We start from the raw sequence: 20,414 nt of genomic DNA on the forward strand, positions 1-20,414 counted from the left end.
TAACTGAGAGCCATATACCTAACAATTCATAGAGTCACATTTGTCTAATTTCAAAGTCATACAGTGTTTCCACAACTAAACAATGTTTCCCCTCTGGAGGAGGGAAGAAAATATATTTAAGCCACGTCATGGTTAGGTTGACTCCCAAATTATTTAATTGGAATGTATCTGAGTGTTTACATTAACTGTTAGCATTTGCATTTGGTGCCCATACCCCACTGTCTCCTCCTCAAAATGGCTGGCTGTGGAGCCCTTAGCCAATGCTGGCAGCATGGACCAACTCTCAGACAGGAAGTTTGTATCAGTTCCCAAGGTGGAGAGTCAACTCCTGTTACTTTAAGGAGCCAGACTTTGGGTTTTAGACAGGCTGGGAGTAGCAGTCAGAACTGTGAAAGTGCTCTAATTGATGATTCACCTCCTGATGTCTAGTTGTCTACATCTCTGTGACAGATACCAGGCTCTGAATTGTGGCTAAACCTTTCCACTGCCTCCTCAGCCTAATCCCCATTCTGGGTCACTGTCCCTGTGAGCAATTTCTCTCCTGATTCTGGCACTCTGGACCTTCTACTACCTGCTAATTGATTTTTACCTCCAGGAAAAGGTAAAAGAGAGGGATGCCCAGGCCTGGACAGTGAGTACTTGTTCCACTACCCTTTGCTGCCCTCTGCTGACCATACCTGGAAATTATGTTTAACCTTCAGGCCCTCGGTCCAAGGCGTATTCGTAATAGAGAGTGAGTGAGTGAATTCTGGCACACAAAAAACTAACTAAATAAATGATATTTTCATGCATTTTTTGAAAGTCAAAAAAATACATTAAAAATGTATTTCAAATTTCAAAAAAAATACATGGTTAACAAAATATCTAAATGTACCCTTAAAGAATACAGTCATCCCTCAGTATCTGTGGGTGATCAGTTCCAGGATGCCCTGTGGATACCACAATCCACAGATGTTCGAGTCCGTTATATAAAATGGCACAGTATTTGCATATAACCTATGCACATCCTTCTGTATGCTTTACATCATCTATAGATTACTTATAATACCTAATACAACGTAAATGCTAGGTACATAGTTGCCAGCGCACAGCCGATTTAAGTATTGCATTTTGGAACTTTCTGGAATAATTTTGGAATATTTTGGATCTTAAGTTGGTTGAATCGGTGGATGTGGAACTTATGGATGCATAGGGCTGACTGTACTAGCTTATATTACATAGACCCTACCATTCATCTTTTCATTCAAGGGACAGGTCTATAATAGCACAGTTGAAAATCATGCTACCAGTATTGATCAATCATTTTAATCATGCATGTGTATGGAAAAAACAAAACAAAACAAAACCAGGAAATTTAGAAGAAACCAACAGCAAAAATGAGAAGGTCCAAGTGGAACAGATATAACAGTTGACTCCTGAAGAAAACAGTTAATTAAGAGAACTGAAAAAAAAAAGATTAAAAACAACCCCAAACCCTAACATCTTCGGAGTCAAGAAGCCAAAGAATAGGTGGCTGGGTAACAAGAATAATCAAAGAAAAAAGATTTCTTGGAAATTAAAGGTATCATTGGCTAAATGAATAATTTAATAGAAATGCTTGAAGATTGGGTTTAAGGAATCCCATTTGAGCTTGACACTTGGAACATTCATCTTTCCATTCTGATGATATAGATTACCTTTTTTTCCTCAATAGGTAGAGCTATTCAGTCTTTCAGTAAGGAGTAATTTAATAATTGGAATAATGTAAATGCTATTTCAGTTTGTAGAATCAACATATAAACAAAACTTGGAAGACAATAGTAACTATAAAAGAGAATCTAATATTAACATTGATAATGTAAAAAAAAAAAAACGAAGTCTGTTAAGGCAGCAGAGAGATGTGGAAGGTAATGTCAGACAGATTTTTCTCACCTTATCTAGTAAGGAATCAAGATACACTATCTAAAATTTATGTAACAAAATATGGGGTTTAAGCATATTCTTTAAAATTATGGATAAACACCAGAAGAACCAAAATACTGTAACTGGAAAAACTTAGTAGTGGATAAAGAAATATGAACTAAATTTATCATCTTTTAATAGATACTGTCTAAAGTTGATGAACGAGAAATGGAGGAATTAACATAAGTTTCAGAGGTATGGTAATAACCAGCAGCAGAATAAAAAATGTTTAAAAATAGGGAGCTGGTGGGGGGGTGGGTTGAATTGGGAGATTGGGATAGACACATATACACTATTGATACTATGTATAAAATAGATAACTAACGAGAACCTACTGTACAGCACAGGGAACTCTACTCAATGCTCTGTGGTGACCTAAATGGGAAAGAAATCCAGAAAAGAGGGGATATATGTATATGTATAGCTGATTCACTTTGCTGTACAGCAGAAACTAACCCAACATTGTAAAGCAACTATACTCCAAGGGAGCTGGATTAGAAATGGGGAGGGGGAGAACGAGGCAAGGTAGAGAACTTACTTTTCATTTAGTACCACTCTGTACTGTCTGAGTTTTTTTAACTTGTGTATGTATTAATTTTACATGTCAAAAGTAAAAAGTGAAAAAAAATACCAAAAAACTTTCTGCAGCTGCAGTTCTTGGCACCATTTTCCTCCACAGCTGCAGTCTCTCTCCTTACACTAATGGTCAGATCCTACTGAGACAGGAAGGCGTAAGAACAGAAAAGTTTCTGCCCTGAAGTTTAGGTTTAGGTATTTTTTGTTTGTGCTTGTGTTCTATGTTTTCAATGGCCCAACCTTTTGGAATACTAACTTTTGAGTACTTTAATCTATGACATCTGGAATCTCCTTAAAGTTTTGCTAAACTTTGGTATCCTTCTGTTACTTTTTCTTTTTTTTCTTTTCTTTTTTTTTTTTTTGCGGTGCGCGGGCCTCTCACTGTTGTGGCCTCTCCCATCGCGGAGCACAGGCTCCGGACGCGCAGGCTCAGCGGCCATGGTTCACGGGCCCAGCCACTCTGCGGCATGTGGGATCTTCCCAGACCAGGGCACGAACCCGTGTCCCCTGCATCGGCAGGCGGACTCTCAACCACTGCGCCACCAGGGAAGCCCTCTTTTTTTTTTTAATTAAGGTAAAATTGGTGTATAACATTTATACACATTTCAGGTATACAGCATTATAAATTGCTATTTGTATACACTACAAAGTAACCAGCACTGTAAGTCTAGTTACCATCCATCACCATACAGTTGATCCCCTTCACTCACTTCACCCTTCTTCCAATCCCTTCCCTTCTGATAACCACCAATCTGTTCTCTCAATCTGTGAGTTTGTTTTTCTTTTGTTTGTTTGTTTTGTTTTTTATATTCCACATAAAAGGGAAATTATATGGTATTTGTCTTTCGTCATCTGACTTATTTCACTTAGCATAATACCCTCAAGGTCCATCCATGTTGTAGCAAATGGCAAGATTTCCTTCTCTTATGGCTACACAGTATTCTGTTGTGTGTATATATATACATTAAATCTTCTTTATCCATTCATCCATCCTTGTACATTTAGGTTGTTTCCATATCTTGGCTGTTGTAATAATGCCACAGTGAACATAGGGGTGCGTATATCTTTTCGAACTAGTGTTTTTGTTTTCTTCAGATAAATACCCACAAGTAGAATTGCTGGATCATTTAGAAGTTCTATCCTTAATTTCCATACTGTTTTCCACAGTGGCTGAACCAGTTTACATTCCCACCGACCATGTACAAGAGTAATCCTGACTCACCTTTACTGTGATCCTGGTGTTTTAATTTTTTTTTTCTAATTTAATTTTGACTCTAGTCACCTACTGCCTAGCTGGGTCCAACTCTACCTGCCTAGGTAGGAAGGAAAAAATTTATGGAAGAGTAATGACAATCACTATTATCATAATAAATAAAGCAGTGTATATTATTAAAACATAGTGCTAAGAAGTAGGGTGATGGTCTCTACCCCATCCCTCATGTTTTCACAGAGAAGAGTATACTTCTCCCCTACAGAGAACACACTGGAAGGATTTGGGAGTAGAGGTTTTCTCTAGACCACAATCTTGCATGAGACAATAGACAGGAGGAAACGAAGAAACCAGAATATCTAAATTTTCTAAGAAGGCAATAATGTCTCAAATGTCACTCTCTGAGAGAAAGTAGGCAATATATATGGGGAGATCCCCACAAGCATCACCCAAACAAAACAAAACAAGAAAAAACACAAAGAAATACACAAATATATTATACACGTAGAAGCACAACTGTTGGGCAGTTACTGGTCAGTAAACACGGATTCCCAGGCTCTGGACTCGACACTGGTGCAGCTGGCTGACCTGCCATGGGACTGAAACCAGGTGTTCTCAGGTCCTCACTGTCTCCAACGCAGGTACCACTAAGTTATCTGCCATGCTCTTTGGCTGAGAATAGCAATGTCAAACCACATTATACCGTTCACTTAATTTGGGGATCATAATTTTGTTTGTGATAACTTCTGTAGTGGAGCTGCAGTTTCTTTTGTGGCTACCCGCCCCCCCACCCTTGGAGAGTAGAGCTAACTAGAGATTTGAATTTAAAGAGGCTGAAGAAGCTATATTCCTATGAAAGACAGCCTAGGACACAGCTGCAGATATAGGAATCCAGACAACTAAGACCCTCTGGCTGAGACTGAGCCAATTGTATAAAATAGGGAATGAAGACATTTGGACTTTAATTTCTATGGGCTTTTATTTACAAGGGGATCTAGTTTTGAGGAAGCTGAAAAATAAGAGTTTCCTATTGTTCAAATTTAGGACATTTTTATGGTGTTGATCCAGTCTTTGTATTCATTTCATAAAGTCTGATGATCTATTTTGGACAATGTGACAGGACATAATTAGTGATAAGAATAGAATAGGGAGTGAATTTTGAGCTTAGGGTGCTGCGTGGAATCCTGTCTGACTCATGTTGCTAGAGTCTTTTGTGGGCAAAAAGTGAAATGCCCATCAGCAGTTCCAGAGGGGAACTTTGTGTAGCAAGAAGTGGAGTGTAGGATGGTAAGAACATAGCAGCACTCTGAGCATGCAGCCTGCCCTGCTGAGAGGACAGCCCGCCCTGGCTTACTTCTGACTTAAGTACAATGGCTTATGACATCATTTCCCAGCCTTCCTTCATATATGTGCTGCCTTCGTGATTTTTATTTGCATATCACCCATCCCAATACTGATACATTTAAAAAGAATAAGGTATGTACTTTAAAAATCTTTAGCTCCTGATATGTTAAAATGTTATACATTTTTCTGAATACAGATTAAAATACATAATTACTAAAATTTTTTTAAATGCCTGTTATCATCACCCTGCTACCTAAAATCAACTGGCATAATGCCAGTGGAACACACTGGCCTCGTAATATGCTAAAAGATTAAAAACCTGGCAAATGGGCTTCCCTGGTGGCGCAGTGGTTAAGAATACGCCTGCCAATGCAGGGGACATGGGTTTGAGTCCTGGTCCGGGAAGATCCCACATGCTGTGGAGCAACTAAGCCCATGCGCCACAACTACTGAGCCTGCGCTCTACAGCCTGTGAGCCACAACTACTGAGCCCGCGTGCCACAACTACTGAAGCCTGCGTGCCTAGAGCCTGTGCTTCACAACAAGCCACTGCAATGAGAAGCCCATGCAACACAACGAAGAATAGCCTCTGCTCGCCACAACTAGAGAAAGCCCGTGCACAGCAACGAAGACCCAACGCAGCCAAGAAGAAAGAAATAAAATAAATAAATTTATATTTTAAAAAAAACCTGGCAAATACTGGGAGGGATGCATGTTACTCCACCCTTCAGGTTTCTGCTCTGGTCCTGATGATGGAAAGTGGTACTGGGGAAATATTGGGGGCCCCTCTCTCCACCTTCTCTCTCACACCATCCCAAGCAACAAAGAAGAACTCTTTCCAAGGCTTGCCGGAGCTCAGGTACAGTGCTTTCTAACTCTGGCCTTGGCGTTCAGGGAGCGGCACTTCTTACTCCCATGCTGGAGTTGGGCTTGAGTGAGGAAGACCGAAGTTGTCTGACTGTTCCACAGTTCATTCATGGGGGAGTAGTAGCAAACCTACTTCTGCTTTAGGTGCAAGCCTCTTGCTCCTACTCAGCTTTTCTAGGAAACCCCGTAATATAGATGATAATACATACATTTCAATCTGTTTTCTGTGTCTATTTCTCAAACTGGTTAAAGCCCATAAAGCAGAAGGGCAAATCCCAACACAGCATTTAGTTACAAAAACAAGTGAAAGGAATGAGAGAAGAAAATGTTGATGGAAGAAAATGAATGCTCCTGTTACACAGCAAAAGTCTCTGTGTTAATAAACATTTAGTGACAGCTTATTATGAAAAAGAGTTTTTAAAAAAGTTAATGTACCTTGACACTCAACCATAGCTGGCTAAACAAGCCCAAAGTTCACAGGCAAGAAGTAGAGAATAAGTTGTTTTCCCTTCCCTTGAATCCTTCCTTCTCTACTTCTTGGCTGAGTCTGCATACTGGAACAGGGGGACCCTTCCTTGTTCCCTAGTCTCTGAGAGGCAATGAGATACAGTAAGAATACAGGCTCTGGAGTCAGGCCTGGGAATGTATTCTGGATGTTTGAAGCTGGGCAAATTACTTAACCTTCCCGAATCTCACTTTTTACAGGTGTAAAATGGGGATAGTAACTCTCATTGGGTTGTTGTGAGGATTGAGATAATGCATGTAATGTACTAATTTGATGCCGGATCCCCTCCCTGCCCACAAGTTGAGCCTAAGGTACTCTATGAAGGATTGTTTCTCCCTACGCAGTGTTCCTTCATGGTTATCCTCTGGGACTCACTGGGCATCAGCAGTTATAAAACGTTCATTTTGGATCCAGTCCTTCTCTTTCCACACTGTTCTTCCCTCACAGCCCTGAATTGAGGTTTTGGAGCTATTCCTTACTCCAGAGGACTTGTCATTTGGGACTCAGACTTCATCATCTTCTTTGCTTCATGGCTCTCCCCATGTCCCATCGCCAGTTTCCAAGACCACAGGCTGTAGCCCAAGCCTCCCACTTCCCCACCAGCCCCAGCCTCTATGCACCTAGAAGGAACCAGGCTGAACAGGTGTAAAGCACCTAACTGGTACTTGGCACATGGTAGATGATCATTGCCTATAAATTTCCTTTCTTAGATCTGGAAGCTTTGAACTGGTTTCTAAAGAGCTGTATTGACTATTATGATTGAGTATAGTGATACAAGAACTGTATTTTAGACATGAAATATTTTGGATATCACTGACTCAATCTTTAAAACCACTAACTTCTGCACTTAGACAGTGAGACTGCCATTTAGATAGAAATCATATCCATGTCTAGGCATCCACTCAATGTGTCCATATCTATATAGTTTTTAAAGACGTTTGAGATCTTTCCCTTGCATGGAAATGGAGTATGGTTGGCCTGCTTATACTCAGAGAAGCCTTTTCCACACAAATAAAATTCCAAGACAATAAAGATTTTGATCTGATGTAAGTTCCTTTGTGTAAACAAGCTTACATAGCAAAATGATGCAGATAAATGTAGATGAAATGGACTTTACACAAATAAATGAAACTATATTATGTTTCTCTAGTATAAAAATAGATCAAATGGTAGGAGGACAAAAATAGGTGAAGTGGTAACATAAACTGACTTGTGAAATCAGAGGGTCAACTCTGACATTTTTCTCTCTAGGCCTTTTCTAATAGTTTTGTTGCTAGGGCTACAATGTTTTTGCCAGATTGGAACAGGATTGTCAACTCTAATGGAGATTAAGTAGCTTTCCCAGCTAGATTTTTTTTTTAAATAAGCACAGGTTAATACTGCTGACTTTCAAAGCCATATTCAAGAATGGAAAGATTGCTAAAGATCTGTTTTTAGAAAATATAACTAATAAAATGTGAAGTTTAGCAGACAGGTTCTATTCCATAGTTGTTCCAACACAAACCTTTATCATGGTCACATTGAACAAAATAACTTGAAATATAATTTCATACACTGAGTAAAAAAAGAATGAGAAAATGTTATTTACAAGTTAAGCCAAAAATTAATTCCCCAAGGAGTAACCGAGGTAGTTAAATGAACAATTCTTCTGATTAGTTGGAAAACTGTTTCACAGATGCTTGAAAATTCACACTTGATTTATTCTATAAACAATATAGATAAGGCGTAGGATAAAGTCCTCTCTGTCTTGGTTCCTTCTATTCATTGGTCAAAGTCGTCTGAGGAAAGTGTAAATACAAACTCACCAATGAAACTCAAAGCCCAGTAAAGGAAAAGTAATTTGTTCTGGACACTCAATTGCTAAAAGGATGTAGAAGGTAAGAACCATTAAGAAAAGGGTGAAGAATTGCTTTTGATGTGCTTGTTGTGGAGTCAAATGAGCTTCCTTGGCTGAGGTCAAAAGAGGCCATCTAAACTTTAAAAACATAGTGCCATTTGCATGCCCATTGACCCCACGATTCTGCTTGTGCACTAAAGCCTGAGAATTAAATGAAATAGTTCATGTAAAGTGCCTAGCAAAAGAGAGATGCTGTGTTTTTCCCTCTGATGTCTTCATATTTTTGTAGACAGAAATCCCAATGTTAACTTCCAATAAGAAAAGCAGAAGGCTTCCCTGGTGGCGCAGTGGTTGGAAGTCCGCCTGATGATGCAGGGGACACGGGTTCATGCCCTGGTCCGGGAAGATCCCACATGCTGTGGAGCGCTGGGCCCGTGAGCCATGGCCACTGAGCCTGCGCATCCGGAGCCTGTGCTCTGCAACGGGAGAGGCCACAGCAGTGAGAGACCCGCGTACCGCAAAAAAAAAAAAAAAAAGAAAAAAGAAAAAGAAAAGCAGAATATTAGTCTAATTTAGAGTCAGAAGAAATTCACTTTAAGTATTACATTAGTGTCACCTGGTGGAAAATACAGGCATTACAATGTAACATCATAGCTATTCTGATCTTTCACAGAAAATAAAATTAAGATAATTTTTACAGACTAAGCAATTAAATGGAAACAGAAGGTAAAGAAAAATTAAATGTCTATGTGGATACCTACTTTATTATGCTTATGATTTTGGAGTTCATATGCTAAAATATATAGGAGGTTAATGAACCTAAGAAACTTGAATGCATTCTAATAGTAACATTTATTCAGCATACATGTTTTTATATAGTGATTAAAAATGAAGGCGTGTAGTCTTTATGTTATTTTGAATCTCTTCGTACGCATCATGTGCCAAAGAACCTCCCTTTCCAGTTTTCAGATCAAAATTCACTGTGGGGTGTCCTGAGGAGTACCTTAAATAGCCAGTTGTGTTTCACAGAATATGGGATAGAGATAAAGAGCCATCCCATTTGAGATACCATGGATGGAGAAAACAAATGATGTTGCTTTAAATGTGAGCCCTGAAAATTACAAAATCAATTGCTCTGAGCCAGGGAGGGGTTTGAATATTTGTGAACACAACAGCAAACAGATCTATTACAGGGTCAGCAAGCTACAACCCGTGTGCCAAATATAGCCCACCGTCTGGTTTTTGTTATTGGAACACAGCCATGCTCATTCGTTTACCTGTTGTCTAAGGCTGCTTTCAAGTTAGGACGGAATCACTTGAGTAGGTGCAAGAGACCATATGGCTGCAAAGCCTAAACTAGTATCTGACCCTTTACAGAAAACGTTTGCCAACCCCTGGTCTATTAGATCCTTTCACCATATTTTCACACCTCTCCCCCATCTCTTTGGGAGGAGTATACTTCCCTTCCCCACTGAAGTTTGGCTTAGCCATAAGACTTGCCTTGGCCAGTGGAATGTGGAAAAGTGTCAGTGTGCAAGTTCTTGGCCAGTGGAATGTGGAAAAGTGTCAGTGTGCAAGTTCTGAAACTAAGCTTCAAGAATTCTGGCTAGTCACTGCCCTTTCAGTGGTAGAACAACACATGACCTGTAGACTTAGGTGAGAATGAAGACAACACCCCAGCTGACCTGCAGACTTGAAGGAGGAAAAAATGCTTATTGTTGCTATGTTATGGTTGTTTGCTCTACAACAAAAGCCAATGGAGACATGAGATTGTTATACCTCTGTGTAAAAATTCCCATGGAGGCTTGACTTCTGTCTGATTGATGGTACTGAGAGAAGGATCCTGAAGACCAGGTGTGGTTCAGTCCCTTCTGGGGCTCTATTTCAAACCTTGATGGGCTCAACTGGAACATGGTTTCATTCCTCTACCTATGGTGAGCAAAACTGAGTCAGAGCCCAGGCAGGTCTAGAAGCCCACCAGATTCTCTTGGAATCTTAGCTTCTCTCTATTTAACATGGTATGAAGTCAGTCACAGTTCTTTCATCTATTGGTCTAAATATCTTCCTCCCAGGGTGAGCCTCAAGGTATAGAAGGAGGGTGGGACAAGTCCAGCTGGAACCTTAGGCCAAAGCTTTTCCAATCTAGCTTTATCAGTAAAGCTCATAGCTTGGCTCTCATTCACCTCCAATATGTATATTTCTGAATTGATACATAATCTGTAAGAGGTGAGAAAGATCAAGACTGTCTCCTCAGAATCCTCACAAGAGTAAACAGTTAACATGCAAATGGTGTAAGAAGTCTAATTTAACCATGTTAACAATGTTGGCTGAGACGAAATGATCAAAGTATTTAAAAATGCAGTTTCCCCTAATTCTTAGTCTTACATCTCAGCTTGTTAAAATGCAAACAAAGCTTTTCATTGTCACTTTTTTTAAACCAGCAATCTGAGTCATTTGGATAGATCACTGGGTAACACCAGTGGTCCATTTATTACATAAAGATATGCAGAGTTCACACATTTGTCACTGAAAATCCCTGGGGCTGCCCTAGTTCTCTGGTTTTCAGCCTTTCCTTTGATTCTTTACATAGCTAATATTCTTTCATTAAATTTTTTCAAAGCCAGTTTTTTTCTGTTTTCAAAAAAAGAAGAACCTAGCTGATGCAGAACTGATACTATAGAGTAACTTGCAGGCAATAGATTGTATGGCAGAAGCTCCTGTTATTGAAGGTAACATTCAAATCCAGAGCATTAATTTCTAGACATAACTCTTAAAGGAGAGAGAAGTACCATAATAAATCCCCAAAGTAGTAATATTAGGACCACTTAATTTGTCAGAAACATAAATGACAGAAATGTGTTATCAGCAATATATAATGTTGCTGCTGGTGAGCTTTTTTGGGGCAAAAACCACATTTTATTATTCCCATTGTTTAACAAAGGGGCATTCAGTGTTTCCTGAAGCAGTAATTGCTTTCTATAAAAACTTTCAAACATATTTCCTAAAAAATAGGACCATAATTTTCAACTCTCTCCATATTTTTACTCAAGCTCTATTTCTGCTTTCCTTCTCAATGCATATTTCAAATGTTAAACAGATTATGAACAGCTCAAGAATTCAAACGTTGACTCTTGACCATCCCTAAATATTATTTCCATTTCTGAGTACCTACTTTCTTATCAGGAAGACTTGTGGGTGAACCTCAGTTAGACAGCTTCAACAACTCTTTAGAGATTGGCCTTTGCAACAGCATTCACGATACCCATCATCAAAAATTGGCACCTATTTGTCCAGCAGCTCTAAGAGATGAAAGGGTGTAAGACATTTTCCTTTATTCTTAACAAGCACACAATTGGATCAGAGAGAAGATTATACAGGTGAAATAATAAAGACAAATACATAATGAAGTAAACCTGTTTGGTTACTTCATGGTCCTTTGCCATATATTTTCCTCTCCTTCATAAGATCTCAAGCTTCAGTACTGTAATAAATACTACAGTACTACATGATCCGCAGCTGGTTGAATCCAGGGGTATGGAGTAACCACAGATATGGAGGGCTGGCTGTAAGTTATACTGGGATTTTCAACTGCTTGGAGGGTCAGTGATCCAGTCCCTGCACTGTTCAAAGGTCAACTGTATATGGAAAATTAGACTAACAATAGGCTAAGAGTATAGAACGGTTCTACAATCTAAAATTTGCTAAACTGAATTAACTACAAAGGACATTTATCATTTTACAAAAAGAATGTTTATTTTAAATCTACTGTTATGAGATGAAGGGGGTACAATAAAAGCTTGTCCATTAATTTGAAAGTACCTCAAGACTTACTCAACTTTGAATTCTTAGGCCCTACAACCATACTAGGCACAAGAAATAATATGCTGTACTTAATGCATCATAACTATTTAGCTGTATTAACACACCAATATAAAAATATTTTAAGACAAATTTAAAACATACACATTTAACTTTATTTCATCATTGTCATTTAATGCTTGATTTTATAAAACATAAAAGGACATTCTTAAAAGTTTGGTATCATAGCAATTTGAACAGTAGGAATATCCATAGCTTCATGGGTTCAAGTTATATAAATAAAAACCAAATAATTGGAAAGTTTTTCAATATGGAAACTATACAAATGACATAAATGGCAAAAGGACCTAATAAGAGCAATATTTTATTACTTATGGACTATCATTAGTTACTTTCAGGATCTAAACAAATATTCTGAATATTCATATTTCTTTTGCTCTATTTTATATTTAAATATTTCTGTATATTGAGTCAAGCTGCTTGGCCAAAAGGTCTGATTTAGAAAGACATTTAGCTTTATGGCAAAAGTTTTTCCATCTACAGTACTACCTTCAAAGGAATTGACATTACAATGCTAATGAAATCTGCTAGTTCCCTTTGGAACAGTGTGCAATAACTTACATCAGCCCTATGGAAAGTGAAACAGGTACCAAGGAATGAAACAATTATGCACAGATTCAGTAAAGTATAATGTTAAGTTTTCCCCATCTAAAAATTAACCAATGAAATATATCAATTAAAGTTGATTTGGTTTCAGGAAAACCACATTTGAGAATATAAGTACATTACTGTCTTTAGCTCATCCTCAGTCATTGACAGGAATTTTGTAGGCTACCATGCTATTTACTTTGTGAATTGTAGTAGTAAATGAACGAAGACGAACTTCTTCAGAATTGGTAATGAACTGTGGTCCTGACTCTTCCCACTTTTCAGGTACAACCAAATCTTTGTCTGTATAAATCAGGAGATCAAATGAACCTAAATTGGGGATAAAATAATTAAGGTACATTATTTTTTCAAAAGTAAAACTACCTGCCCTGTCTCCCTCAAATTTTGAACCACACAGTGTTAGAAATGTAGTTTAGCCTGGTCTGTAAAACTAGTTCACTGCTTTTCTTCAATGGAAATTTACTGTAGTACAGAAAATATTGCACTCCTTTCACTTTATCTTATGAAAAATTCAAGTTTTTTTTTCTTTAAAGAAAAAACCGTTAAAAATATTTGTAGAAAGTATATAATCAATCACATGGGATAACATGAATGTAACCTACAGTAAAGCTAACTTCTTGGTTCTGTGACTGATATATCCTAGTGCCTAGAAAAAATTTAATAAAGGGGTAAGTCTTAAAATAGTAGCTTAGTCTTTTCCCCAACAAATTTAAGGCAATGTGACGTTGTATAATACTTACAGGAAACTTCCAACAGTGGCAGAAATGTCACTGTAGCTGTGATCTGTCTGATCACTGAGCGGATTTCATCTTGGATAGCTTTCTGAGACTTTTCTCTGGGTGCACTACCAAAGAAACCAAATCAATTAATTTACGTTTTAACGAGTTATTTAAAACATTTGTAAGATTATTTATCTAATTAAATGATTCCAAATTCAAATAAGTAATACATTAAAAAGGAGTTTTTTAGAAAATGAGTACATTATTAGGACCCATAATACCACAGTAGGCATAGTATGTATTTTTATTATTTCATTTATCCTTCCAATCATTTTTTATGGTTGGTCTTAGGATCAGGTCATTTTGTATCAGATGACCAGAAAATTTGCCAAGTGCTTCAAGTTAGGAAAACTTCAGTACCTATTAAAAAAAAAATAACAGTGATATCTAAAATATTTAATTGGTATAATCATTTTGGCATTTTTAGTAATGCCTAAATGTCTAATTCCCTATTGTCTCAAATAAGATATTAAATTGTATATCAAATTATTTTTATAAGCTAAACATTTCCTAAAAGAGACCAAAGGCTTCAGAAGCAAACTACATTTCATTATGGGAAATGGTTCTGAATTTACAGGTAAGTATGCCTAGGACAGTGCTAGTCATTAGCATATAATGATGGGTATTTCCCATTCAGGTAGTCTGGAAACTTCAGCGTTTATGAAGTGTCTTAGGAAATTTATGGCATTAAGTGAAATACAGTAGAGCTGCATCTTAAGCTGGGGGAGTCTAGGATAATCCCTTATGCTTAAACAATTGATAAAATGGGCCACCTAGTATACTGTATGGAGTTTTGCATATACCACCATAAATACAATTTGAAATTCGCCAATTTAGACTAAAGGCAATACTATACAAGTCAGTGACATGCCAAAGTAAGCACAGTTCTTTTCCACAGAAGACTGAAGATCAAATTAAACATCCTAGAAAAAACTATACCTTATATGAAAATTGTTCAATATAATTAGAACTCATTTTGTAAAGAAAACAAGTTTTAGAACAAGCATATGGAAGTGGAAATAATTTAAATTCCTACTTACCTGTCATCTTTTGCAGTCTTGTCACACTCAATATCAAATTGCCATCTTTCAAGGACCTCACCACTTTCAATATTTGAGATGACTACCACCAATTTCTGCACTGAACACTTGTATAACCATTCTGTAACACATAACAAGGCATCTTTTTTGGTTCACTGCATTACAAAGCAACTCTTTTCTCGGGTCCCACTTCCTATCCTCAGCAAATTTCTACCACCGCTATTTTGGATCTCCTCCAAATTATACAGAAAACTTGCCCCATCAATAACCTAGCTCCTGTTTTCAAATTCTCAGTATTTATACCAAGTATAGCACTGGGTGCTGAGGATAGGATCGTAAACATTTGGTACTTCCATCCTAATCCAAGGCAAGAGTGTAGGAGATAACATTAACCTAATCACTGCACCAGTTAACATGAAATTAAAATTGTAACTGCTATGCAGGTGCAAAATATGGTACAATGAAAGCATAAAACAGGAAAATTTGACTCAGTCAGAAAGGGTCTGAGTTTAGTTCTAAGAGGTTCCACACTAAATAATCCAAGTGCAGCCCTATGAATGACTATGGGTGATTTAGCCCTGAAGTTAATGAAAATAAAATGATGTAATTTAAAAAATGAAGTTACTTAAAACAACAAAAAAAATGATTCGTGAATTTTAAAACTAAAAGAAAAAAAAAGATGAGAGTTGTAGCATTTTTTAGAACTAATAATTTGGAAGGTCAAATGGGTAGGTAAGGCAAAATATCCCACAACACAGAAAAATTAGAAATGGGATTCCTAAGTGGAGAGAAACAGGAAAGAGAAACTAATAGGAATTCTAGAAAAATAAAGAAAAGGAATAGATGGAGAACAAATATTGATCCAAGAATACTGCAACTTCTTGAGCAAAAAGGAAAAAATGAGTGTTCAGATAGAAAAGGCAACTGACTCAGGCAGGATTTAAAAAAAAAATGACAAATGGAAATAGGTGAAAATAAGAAAATTCTAATGAGCGCTCTGTTATTTAGTAGTTCTTCTTTTTTAAGTTTAGTCCCCCAGGTTGAATTCAGTTTTAGTTCCTTCATCTTTATATAATGATGGTTTTAGACTGCAAGCAGCTACAAAAAATATATTAAGTATAGTGGATTTTTTTCTCAGATAATCAACACCATCGTAATAGTAAAATTCAAACATGTTCCATCTGGTCACATAAACTCCGTTAATGGAGATTGTTTTCTTAAGCCATATCAAAGTGTGGTGGAGGAAGGGTGGGACGTCTTTCAATTTATATGCATTTGCTTCCTCCCAGCTGATTCACTGTGGGGTGGTAGTGTTTTACACCACCATGTTCAGAGCTGAAAAATGAGCACCAAGATGCTAGAAAATGTGGATCATAGAAGGCCTGCAAAACTCAAAACTGTTTCCAACAATTAATTACCTTTCAGTTGTTCCACCACATTATTTAGGTATTTTATGAGTTCAGGATCAGTAGTTACAAGCAAGGTGAGTCCATATTTCTGCACTCGAGTAAAGGTTTCGGACGGATATATGCCACGCTGATATAAAATGCTGTTGATGCCAAATGCTGAAAACAAGAAATATTAAAGTCATTGTCTCTTTGTAACTTCGGGAAATAAAGCATATTTAGATGTGGCTATGGTTTCATTAATGGTGTAAAGCTGTAAATGTCTAAACACACGTGTTTGTGTGTTTTGCTGAAAGCAGAATAGGTACAAAGTGGCATTAAAAATCCTTAAAATCTTGCTTCTAAGTAAGAGAGAAAGTGATACCTGCATTTATGTGGCAATAAAAGAAAAATGCCAAACTGCATTAATCTCCCAGTGGCAAATGTCATTTCATTGTAAAACAAGTCCAAATTCAGACTGTATGGTTAGAGGATGTCAAAATAGGCAACCGACTGACTAGTCCAAAGCCCAGGCAAGCCTCTCCCCTTTTATCCTCACAAGTTCTGCCAGGTTCTATCAGAAGGTACAACTGGCCTGGTCCAGAACGGCGCTTCCCGAACTCTAGTCCATCACCGTCGACCAATTTCACCTCGCGGGGGTGATGGTGAGGGGTGAGCTCTGCACTTTAAAGAAACGCTCCCGGCGAAGGGGCTGTACCGCGAAGCAGGCCTCAGCAGCACCTAGGCGTCCTCCTCCATCATTAGCAACGCGTCCGGAGGAGGCGCCTGCATCCGCCTCTTCCCAGATTCCTCCTGCCGGGCAGGATGCCGGGGCTGAGAGGACTTGGGTTCGGGGCCGCTCCGGCCCACCCGGCTTCCCCCCGCCTCGGAAGCCGAGCCGCGGGACTGCCGGGCGGCCTGGGCTCCGTTCTCCCCGCCCTACGGCCTGCGCGAGGACTTACAGAAGAACTCGGCCACGATTTCGGCGCTTCCGCGCAGGGTGATGCCTTGCTCCCGGGAGAGCTGCAGCGCCATGGCCAGGCCCACGGATGACAGCACGCGCTTCCACCCGGCAGACAGCAACACCAGGGGTTTCCAGAGCAGTTCCCCGCCACTCGTTTCAAAAGTAACGACGCAGGACGCCGTCGGCCCCTCGCGCAGGCGCGACAAGCTTTTAGGCTCCGCCCTACGCAGCTGGGTCCCGCAAGATCTCTGGGCCTTCGCAGGAGCGGCCTTTCGCGCAGGCGCAGTGGGTAGGCGTGGTGACGCTGTTCCCAGCGGTTAGGCTCGGGAGGATCCCCGTTGGGCACCGGTAGTTGTGGTCGGCGGGCTGCCTGGCGCACAGCGGGGGGAAGATGGTAGGTCAAGGTTTTAGTGGCCGCTCCAGGTCTGGGGACAGAGCGACCAAGGAGCACAGTTCCCGAGTTTGAAAGATATTTTGAAAGTGATATGAACTGTCCGCCAGCTGCGGCATAAGTGGCCCCAGGGATCCTTAGTGGGCGGTTGGAACTTGCTAGATGCTTTGGGAATTCGTAAAGCAACTGCGTGCGCGGCAGCCCAGCCACAGTTTTAGAGGGATTACTGTGTGGACGGCTTTTCTTGAGAAATTGGGTTAGGGGTTAAAGGGACGAACTGCTTGCATTTTTCTATCCCTTGTCTGTTCTGGGATCAGCTCATGTTTATGCCCCGCCCCGCCCCCCTGCGAGGCGGAGTCTGGAGGCCGCAGGAGGCTGCGTCTGCTGGGCCAGCTTGCATTGTGTACCCCTCCACCCCTAGGCGACTGGTCAGGAATAAGGTCACTTCACCAAAAAGGCCCATCAGCACTGAAGAGCTTTTCAGTGAATTTTGACTCACAAATTAAATGACTTTTAATGTTAGGATGAGAAGTATTAAGGAGATAGTGCACAGCTAATGTTCATGTGAGATGCGAAACAATTTTATACTTAAAGCAGGTGGGAAAATTATTCGTAAAATGAAGTCTGAGAAACTTAACTACCGGATGTACTGTTACTTAATTATATGAGAAAAATGCCTGAGCGTATTCGTTTTCTATTGCTGCGTAACAAATTATCATAAATTAGTTTAAAACAACACCCATTTGTTATCTCAGTCTTTAGGTCAGGAGTCTGGGACATGGCATAGCTGGGTGCTCTACATAGTCTCATAAGTTTGAAGTAAACGCACCTGTCTGCAGGTGGGATCTCATCTAAAATCTGGGGTCCTCTTTTGACCCCCTTGGTTCCTGGCAGAATTAATATCCTTGTTCTTAGATTGAGGTTCTCATTGGCTTGCTAGCTGTTGGCCAGAGGCCAGTCTTGTGTTTTTGCCAGGTAGCCCTTCCATAGGCCTTCTCACACTTCCAGTCTCTCAGACTTCAGGGAGGTCCTTTTAAAGTGCTTACATGATTAGGTCAGTCCCAGCCAGATAATTTCCTCTTTGTTGAAGCTAATCTTCAAAGTGGTTTTGCCTCATAATTACACGTCTGGCCACACTCAAGAGGAGGGATTATATAGTATATGCTCCCTAGAAGCCACAAATTTGGGGGGCCATCTCAGAGCTCTGCCTAGTCACAGTGTTAGGTATCAGAATTTGATCAGTTTGAAGAGTAAAACAGGTATAATAGGTAATAAGCTGACTTGACCCTGTGAAATATTTTCCTTACATTCTTTAGTCTCTGTGGTACAAGTGTGTATGCGTGTGTTTAAATTACCACCTTTTCATTCCTTCCACCAGGATTTTGGGTTAGAGCCAGAATTCTGGCATCAGGCTGGTAGAGTATGATGCCCACCTTACTTCATATATAAATTGTCTCTCTTTCTAAGGAACTTACTACTTAGCACTTCAGGAAAGACTTCCTTCAGTTTCATAATAATATAGTAGATGCAAATAATCGTTAGTATAATTTTGGAGATTCTAGAAGACTGGCAAAATATATGAGATTTCCATATATAGAGGAAGTATTTGTTAATACTTTGTGTTCTAGGAGGAGGTGTAAGAAATGATTAAGGCTTAGAAAGCATGGTCTGTGCTTTTTGAGGATTTGTAATCTAGTTTTGTTTAAATATGCATACTTAAAAAACAGTTGAAGTCTCATAAATTTAATCTTATCTGGCTTCTCCCTACCTGGCAGCCTCCTTTCAGGTTACTATCCTAACCTGCCTACTCCTTTAGTAACATTTCAAACTCAGGGCTTTTTGTAAGGTGCTTTCCTCTGCCCAGAAATTGAGTTTTATCTGTTCAAATTTCTGATTATATTCATACTTTTTAAACTTAAATGTTACTGCGTTAAAGAAATTTTCTTTTACCCCTCAGAGTATAAGGTTCTGCTCTTATGTAGAACTCTCATAGCATCCCATAGTGCTATTTCAGAGCACTGCTTTCACTGTTGCAATGAAAACAATTACATTATCATTATTTAAAGATATCTTTTGTATCTTCCTATTTCGGCAGAGGATTCATGATGACATTTATTGGGTGCCCCACAAATATTTGTTAAATGAATATTTGAATATTTGCCTAGGAAAACTTCATGGAAGAACCCAAAACGTTTTCTAGTTGGAGAGCAGGTTGGATGGATGCGGTAAGTCCACTTTTAGGGAGCTTTGAATACCAATACCCATTTGAGTTGATTGAACTAGAGGTACAAGGATTTTTCTAAATTCTTAGGATTGTTGTAATTAAAGGGGCGTTTTTTTTCAAGTGTAAATTCAGTAATGGTAGTAGAATAGATTGTGTAGTGGACCATCTAGAGTGGTGGTTCTCAAACTTGAGCATGTGAAAGAATGACTTGGGTATTTTGCAAACTATGTGGATTCCTGGCTTCTGTTCCCCCTCCTTTCAGTCTGATTCAGTTCAGTACCATAGACCCTAGTCACATGTGACTTAAGAACTTGAAGTGTGCTGGTGTGAATTGAGACATGCTACAGATTTCTACATACTACAGAGAGTACCAGATTTCTAAGACTTCGTATAAAAAAAGAATGTAAAGTATATTGATTTTTTGTAATTGATTACATATTACAATGATACTATACATGCATTGGATTAAATAAAATATATTATCAAAATAATTTCCCTTGTTTCTTTTTAGTTTTTTAATCTGTCTACCAGAACATTTACAATTACATAGATGACTTCTGTCATCTTTCTATTGGACAGGGCTGGTCTACTTTCTGGAGTCTAGGAGATGACATGATTTAAACAGCAACCCAAATGATTCTGATGCAAGTTCTTAAATCACTCTTTGAAAAGCAGTAAACTCTGATGGCAGTTTTAGTAATGCAGGCCTAGGAGGTTGAGTTCCTGGACTAGATGGATGCCAGAGTTTAAGTAATAAAGTATACATCAGAGCAAGACATTTTGAAAAAAGAATTGAGTTTTGATGACTGATATGGAGGAAGAATGAAATGGTAGTACAGAATCCAAGGTGGCAAGCCTGCCAT

General features: G+C 39.0%; 1 protein-coding gene across 1 annotated transcript; it reads right to left on the reverse strand.

The window, feature by feature from the left end:
* Positions 1–12,031: 12,031 nt before the first annotated feature.
* On the reverse strand, positions 12,032–17,142 carry MAD2L1 (mitotic arrest deficient 2 like 1). The gene is made up of 5 exons (XM_081230950.1): positions 16,935–17,142; positions 16,006–16,152; positions 14,588–14,708; positions 13,509–13,612; positions 12,032–13,077 (listed from the first exon to the last, which is right to left on the reverse strand). The coding sequence occupies exons 1-5, from the start codon at positions 17,005–17,007 to the stop codon at positions 12,905–12,907; spliced, it is 618 nt and encodes a 205-aa protein (XP_081087076.1). The 5' UTR covers positions 17,008–17,142; the 3' UTR covers positions 12,032–12,904.
* Positions 17,143–20,414: the final 3,272 nt, after the last annotated feature.

Source organism: Mesoplodon bidens (assembly GCF_964165515.1).
Source record: "Mesoplodon bidens genome assembly, chromosome: 1".
NCBI lineage: Eukaryota > Metazoa > Chordata > Mammalia > Artiodactyla > Ziphiidae > Mesoplodon > Mesoplodon bidens.